Below are 7,589 nucleotides of genomic sequence, written 5' to 3' on the forward strand. Positions count from 1 at the left end.
CCCCAGCAGGAAAACGGTGACGTCCCCTCTGATGCCAGGGGGTCCGGGTGTGCCGACAACAGTGTCCCCGCCAGAGCCCAAAGCAATCAGTGTGCCAACGGTGAACCGCTGGCCAGGGCCTTTCCTGCTGTTCCTGTTCCTGCCCCTGAGCGGGTCGGCCAGTGTACTGACGCCGCCCCAGAGGCCGCCCTTTGGCATGATCGCCAAAACGTCCCCGCTGAGACCAAGAAACCCAGGTGTGCCGACAATGGTGTTTATTTTTACGTTACTTCCTGTTTTTGTTTCACCTTAGTTTCGGTCTTTTTACGTTCTTCACTCACATTGGTTTCACCTGTTTCGTTATTGTTTGCACCTCTATTTAGGCAGCGTCCTCCCACCAGGACGCTGCCAGATTGTTCTAGACCCCAGCTCTGACTTTCCAGCATTTTCTTCGGTTTTGGTATTTTGTGTTTCTGATCCCGGACTGTTACCTTGGACTATTCTATTCTGCCTCACCCTCTTGTTACAGACTGCCACGGTGTATGATTAGCGGACTTTCCCTTTTGGACAATGAACTTTGGATTCCCCTGGATGTATGTGTCCATTTAACACTTTTCGGCAGCATCGCGCGCCGTTTCTGACATCTTCAGTCTGAGGAGTAGTCTTCAAACTTTTTCTGCTAGCTAAGCTAGTTGTGGACAGCCATAAATAAAACTCTTATATCACAAATCTATCAGACAATATTCATACCAAACAACGTTTTAAAAAGACAGTTATCACTTACCGGCGCGCTGCCCTACTCCGCCATCACTTCGAAAATCACAGGTGAAAACGTTCCCTCCTCTGTACTTTCCTTTGTTGTTCATTCGCGCCACAGCACTACAATAAACTTCCGCCTCTAGGGTCACATGACTGACCTGTGTTACCCGATTGGCCAGGGATCCGATCGATGGCATTGTCGCTCGATTGCTACTGCCCAGTGTCTCGGATGTTGTTTTGAATTTCTGCACCTGAATGTCACAGTCTGAATTATGAGTTGATTGAACTTTCTGGTTCTGAATAGTGCTTCTTGAAAGAAACGCATTGAATATATTTTTTGAAAATTAGACATGTACATTTTTATATTTGAATTATTTTAATAATATTGGTGTGGTTTGAAATCGAAATTATGTATTTTTCTAACTTGAAAATCTCTACTTGTAATTTCACCACGTAAAATTCAGAGTGCATTAATTCAGAATATAGAATTCAAAGTATATTTCAAAACCTATTATTCAGATGCTGATATAAATTCAAATCATTATGATGCCGTTTTGCTTCCATATTTAAAACCTATTATTCAGATGCTGATATAAATTCAAATCATTATGATGCCGTTTTGCTTCCATAGACCTGCAGCACAAGAAGCAACAAAATAAATAGCTAGGACCCACAAGCCCTGCATGTAGCCCTGGCTCTGGAGCTGTACATTTCTGATGAACAGTCACTGGCCACATCAGCCTGCCCTGTCCTGATGCTTTTATTTCTTTTCTCTGTCCTCTATCCACTCACTCCAACTGGTCAGACAGAAGGCCGCCCACCAGGAGCTGGGGTCTGACAGAAGTTTCTTTGGCTAAAGGGAGTTTTTCTTCTCTACTGTCGCTCAAGGGGAATTTGTTGGGTTGATTGAGATGATTGTTGTTATGAATTGGCACTACATAAGTAACACTGAACTGAACATTTTATTTTCATTTGTCATAAATGTTGTCCTAATTGGTGGAATAAATGCTCTAGAAGTGTCAATATATCAAATATGACTTCTACACTCCTTTTCTGAGAGGAGTTTTCTTTGTTCAGAGCTCATGATGTGTGAGAGAAACATGACGTCACCGTGAAGCCAAGTGTGGCACTGTACACCACCACCCACAAGGATGGAGAGAGAGAGAGAAATTTCAATTTCAATTTATTTTTCTAAATGTATCTTGTGTGGCTAATGAATGACCAAACTGATTGTACTGGCTGTATTTGATCTGAGTTTCACGTAAAGTAAAATAATCTTGTAATACTGTACGCTGTTTTTAAATGGTTATAAAACAAAACAGCTGAAGTCGTTTCTGTGTAAATTTGGTTAAAACACGATTGGCATTCCAGTGGTGAAATCAAATGGCTAACACGTAGACTACACAGACCACCCCACCCCACCCCAGCAAGCGCTTTCTCCGTTGCAATATTTCCGTGAGTACCTGAGGTGCACTCCACAAGGTGACCAGCAGGGGGCGACATCGGTCTGTCTGAACGCTCACGCCGCTTTTAAAAGCACCACTGAAACCTTTCAAAACAAGGAAGTCGCAGCTTGAGAAGCGAAGCGATTATCCGTGGAAACCCCCCCGAGCAGACATGGGCACCCTACAGCAACTGAACACTCTCATCTCTGAAGAGTTGGCTGCGGCGGCCGCGGAGATTTTCGGGGCGGTAGAGAAAACGCTGACAGGGTATCAGAGAGAAATGAGCCGATCCAAGCAAGAGATCGATCACCTGCGATCACTGCTGGTCTCCCTTGAGGTCAGATTACATAGATCAGGTGTGTGGAATAAATGATTTCACTCTCTGATAAAGACATAGCTCACACAATGAAGATGTAGCGCCCTTTCGTTTTGTAATTACTGCTCTCATTATTGCGCGTTTCTTACAGTGTAAGTGGCTTGTTTTGATTGGAGCACTTTTCTGATAGATGAGATCTGTTTTTGTTAAACTGTCTGGCATGTATTGACTGACATATGAATGTGAATTTGAGGCGGTTTGCATCCCATGCCCCTTCATGTTCTCTCCTTACTTTCAGCTGCTCATCAGGTCAGTCCTCACTGCTGTGATAAGGCCACGCCCCCTGAGCACCGCCATGAGGAGTACCAGGCCCCAGATGTGAGCCCGGAGCACCAGGCCCCAGATGTGAGCCCAGAGCACAGCAGCACCCTGCATGTTCAATGGAGGAATGATCAGCGAGGAGCGTCCTGTAGGCAGCAGTGTGCCACCAATGCATCTCCTCGGTTTCTGAAACAGGAAGGTCACAGAGAGCCGCCCTCATACCACTACAGAATATTAGAACAGACAGCAGCTATCAAAGGTGAGCCTGATGGTGATGGGTTTATAACATCTCCATCAACCAAGGAGGCTGAGATCCACTGTGCTAGAAATGCAGGGCCTTCTGGAATTCAGCAAGAAGCCCTGAAAGGTGAGGAGAGTTCTGGGTAAAACACTAAAAGCTGTAGTATTTGGACACTCTCTGCAGGTTTTTTTTTTTTTTTTTGTGATACAGACTTGAGAAAATCTGAATGACGAGAGATATTTGCCACTTGAGTATATTTATGTCTTCTTTGTAGAGTCACTTGAGGTCATTCATTGTGAGCAGGAGTGGCCTGATGAGCAGCAGCACACTAAACCAAACCGGTGCCCCTGTCAGGACCACAAGGACCTTGATCCCCCTCAGGTTAAAATGGAAAAGGCTACATCATCCAGTCCTAAGGAAGAAAATGACAATGAGTATGACCTCTCTCTTCAGTCAGAGAGGAGGAGTTATGCTGAGCCACATGCTTCCAGCCCCACCTATGACCAGACTCTGTGCAACACAACACTTCACACAGCAGAGGAAATGAGAAGAGACGCTGAAGGAGAAGGCTGCCGGCTGTCCAGACCGCCCGGAGTTCCTCAGCACTTCTACTTGGAAAATCCAGACTGTCAACCACCTCAAAGTGAATATGGTGAGGACACAGAGGGTGTGGCGAATGGACAGTCAGTTGATAAGGTGCACACACTTACAGGAATGAGGCAAAAGAAAAGGAAAAACTTCACATTGCACAGCCTGGAAAAGTTCAGTATTAGAGTGACTGAAGATGTAAATGATCTCACCAGGGAGAGGAGGCACACTTGTCCCATTTGTGCGAAATGTTTTAAAGAGTCAAGCCATTTGAAGGATCATGTGAGAATCCACACTGGCGAGAAGCCATACCAGTGTAAGGAGTGTGGTAAGAACTTCAGGCAGAGCGGAGCTTTGACTTTGCACATGAGAATCCACACAGGGGAACGACCGTACCAGTGCACAGACTGTGGTCGGCGCTTCAATCGAAAAGGCGACATGGAGACTCACAGGGTGACGCATACAGAGGAAAGACCCCATCTGTGCCTGGTGTGTGGGAAAAGCTTCAAAAGGAAGAGCAACCTAAACACACATTTAAAGATCCATGCAGAGGACACAGTGAATTACAATCAGCCGTTGTGATAGTTTAAACCATGGATGTCATGGAAAACAAGGCTAGTCATAGACTGTTGACTGCAGTGTACAGTTCAAACAATCTGTTTTATAGGAGACAGAGGCAAACATTTCTAAACTAATAGAAACTATTTTATTATCCCAGCAACAAAAACATACAGGGGATTTGTTTTTGTGCTTTTAACCTGATGGGGAGATGAATTCACCTCTGCAGATTTTAACATAATATTACATTGTATGAGACAGTGTAAATGTTAGTTTTGCAATTTTTGTAGTAGTTATTAAACTGTATATCCATTTTTACTCACATCACTTATGTGTGAGCATTTCAGTGGCGGAGAAACATTTAAGATAATGAACACCAGTAAAATGCACAAAAACGAAAATTAACCAAACTCAAATGGTCAAGTCATGTGTAAAACTGCTGCAAGCCAATTTAAGGATCAGCAATAAAGCAACATTAAAATTGAAAATAGCACAGTAAACTGGTTAACAGTGAAAAAGAAATGACATGTAATGTGAAAGTGTTGCTCACGTTTCACAAGACTAATACTTGAGAGTTCCTATAGGACATTTAAAGGGGGACATGGTGCTTTTGTGATTTTTTTCCCCCTTACTTGGTGGTGTGGTGTCAGACCACAGGCTGTATATAAATAGGGACGACACGTCCCTACTTCCCTCACTATGCAAAAGTGAAGCCAAAACATCGTCAATATGGCGGCTGCCATCTTGGCACTTTGCAACCAGATTCTGTGCCGTAGCGCCAGAGGAGATGAATGATTTATCAGACCTTCAATCCAATCCCGCTTCAAATAACGTATTAAAAAAAACGTACCAGAAAAATTACTTGTACACATATCGTGATAATATCTAGCAAACCACTGACATGACCTCTGGGAAAAATTGATTTGTACTTTTTAGTTTGGCTCATGTCCCATCCACTAACATGGAAGGGGTATGATTTGTATTGCAACCAGCCACTAGGGGGCGATTGTAGCTTCACTTCTGGGAGCTGCTGTGGCGGCCATATTTATGTATAGCCAGTGTGTCAGACATGCACATTAAATGTTGGCAGAGTTTGAAAACTTCAGGGGACCACTGAGAAAAATGCCAGTAAGGGGGAAAAAAAAACTCTGCTCCCCCACCGCTGTGATTGGCTTGTTTGAGATTAGCTCTGTACTTCCATCTCAGATTCTACTCTTTTTGTTTTATAGAATTTAACTTTACTGTCTCGTTTACACTCAGACCTGTTCCCAGATGCAGTGGGCAGCTGTTTTCAGCAACAAAGCTCTGATTAAACCCAATGTACAGCACCTGCTCAGTAGACAAAGTTGGCAAACAGCTGGTGAACAGTGGAGCATTTAGCAGCTGAAGAGCCACATACAGTATTTTCTTGAGGGTTGGAGCAGAACAGAGCTTGGAGAGTGGAAATGACACTTGTCCCTTATTTGTGCAGAAACATCCTTCCAAATAAATGCTGTTTCTCCTTATGCTAAGCAGCTGTTTGCTAAAACGTCAGCCAAATCAACTTTACATACTGTATATGGTGGTGTTGTGTTTATAGCTTGTGTTGTCTCAGGTGGCCAAATCAATTAATACAGGTTGGAATAAAGTTATATAAATAAAGCTACTATATCTTGGCAGCACAGCTGATTTGTACCCACACACCTCAGATATTTTGCTTAAGGAAAATCAGCATATCACTCACTGATAAAATACTAATTCACAAGAATGAATCGTTGTACAGAAATGCAATTTCAGAATGAGGTATATACCCCTTCTATAATTGGATTATAGTGACTGATGTATTAATGTGCTGGCTACAGTGCATCACTTCAAAAGGTAGTCCAAGTAACTTCAAAACAGTGCTGATTTATTCAAAGGATCACAGGCAAATCTAACATTACACGCTCAGGTATCATACACCTCCAAACTGCTCGCAGGCAGATGTAAAATGAAAGACCCTGAACCCACCAGGCCTATACATTATATCCCTTCGGTTGGGCTAGCCCCATACTACACAGAAACGTCAACCGAGACGTCTCTGTTGCCAGCTTTGCAGCTGGCCATAGCAGTAGTCAAAACATAAAGCAAATCAATAGTTCCCCAAGAATAACACCCCTCCTGTTTTCAGAGGTCAAACTCATGCAAACTTCCCCAGTACTGAGCTGCTACCCCCAGATCTGCAAACACAGATGCTGGAGTTACTCACACAGATAAAAACTTTGAGTCAAAGTATAATTTAACAATGAAAATGTCTTAAGAAACCTAACCCCAGAAGCTAAAATGCTACCTATAAGAAGTACCCCCCCACTCAATACAGTGCAGAACAGGAATAAAATGGTCAGAGTCAACAGGTTAAAAGGCACCATTAAATAAAACACCACAAATCAATTAATCACACATCAACCAAATATAAAAGGGCCTTGCCTCCCTGTGCATAAAACCCTTCACACCATAAAATTGACTAAACCCTATTTGGAAAAAATACAATAAATAGGGAACATAGCTAGGTAAACCTCTTAACATAAAACCAAACAAGGCAAAACATCACATAAGCAAAGCACTACGTAAGCTAAGCTAAGCAAAACAGCAGTGGCCATCACCCCTGCAACAAGTAAAGCCACTGTTAAGGAATAGCATAGAAACGGTCAAAACAATTAAAACCAACAATGCTACAGGTTACCTTGGTCACCCTAGCACAGCATATGCAATGGACGCAAACTTCTACTGGATCACGCTCGCATCAATTATCGCTCCTGGGCCCGGTTTTTCAAAAGTAATCCACTAGGATTTTGGATAACGGATTGGATCAAATTTTGAAAATGGGTTTTTCAAAAGAAGAAACGGATTACATAATCGGATTAGATCATGTAATCTAATCTTGGTTTTGATCCGGATCAAACCTTCATTTAGGGTTTTTCAGAACTTTTTTGTAGGATTTGGATCACTTTGAGCCAGAAAATCTGGATTAAACTGATCCCATCAGAAGGGTGGATTCAGCGTGGATTCCATGCCCAAAATGTTATGAAAACTTTAAAAATGTATCAAATAATACTATATTTGGATCATGCAGTATCATACAAGATATCCTATTTATTCATAAGGTTTTAATTTTATTTGTTCATCCGTAAGGCTACAGTGATTAGGTAGGCTTTAACGTATTCAGCCTTTCAGTATAGGCCTACAGCAAAGTAGACAGAGTTCGGCCTCATACAATAATCCCCCAAACAGCTGTCAAAATTGACAGAAAACAATAAATTGTATTCTGTCACTAATTGATATATATAGTCATCACAATCGAACTAATTTTGTTCTTAGAATATTTATTAGTGATGCATGCAATGATTACAGAATAACCCCTAAA

The 7,589-nt window shown here is 42.4% G+C and overlaps 1 protein-coding gene across 1 annotated transcript in view; it reads left to right on the plus strand.

Annotated features, from left to right (window-relative positions):
- Nucleotides 1-5,849, plus strand: part of LOC109956276 (zinc finger protein 239-like) — a 6,704-nt gene extending 855 nt beyond the window's left edge. The window contains exons 2-4 of the mRNA XM_020593256.1: nucleotides 7-236; nucleotides 2,798-3,187; nucleotides 3,336-5,849. Of these exons, the coding sequence (XP_020448912.1) occupies nucleotides 7-236; nucleotides 2,798-3,187; nucleotides 3,336-4,231 (1,516 nt within the window). The 3' untranslated portion in view covers nucleotides 4,232-5,849. The remainder of the gene's footprint in view (nucleotides 1-6; nucleotides 237-2,797; nucleotides 3,188-3,335) is intronic.
- The last annotated feature ends 1,740 nt before the right edge of the window (nucleotides 5,850-7,589 follow it).

The sequence above is a fragment of the Monopterus albus genome, unplaced genomic scaffold (genome assembly GCF_001952655.1).
Source record: "Monopterus albus unplaced genomic scaffold, M_albus_1.0 scaffold18.1, whole genome shotgun sequence".
Classification (NCBI taxonomy): domain Eukaryota; kingdom Metazoa; phylum Chordata; class Actinopteri; order Synbranchiformes; family Synbranchidae; genus Monopterus; species Monopterus albus.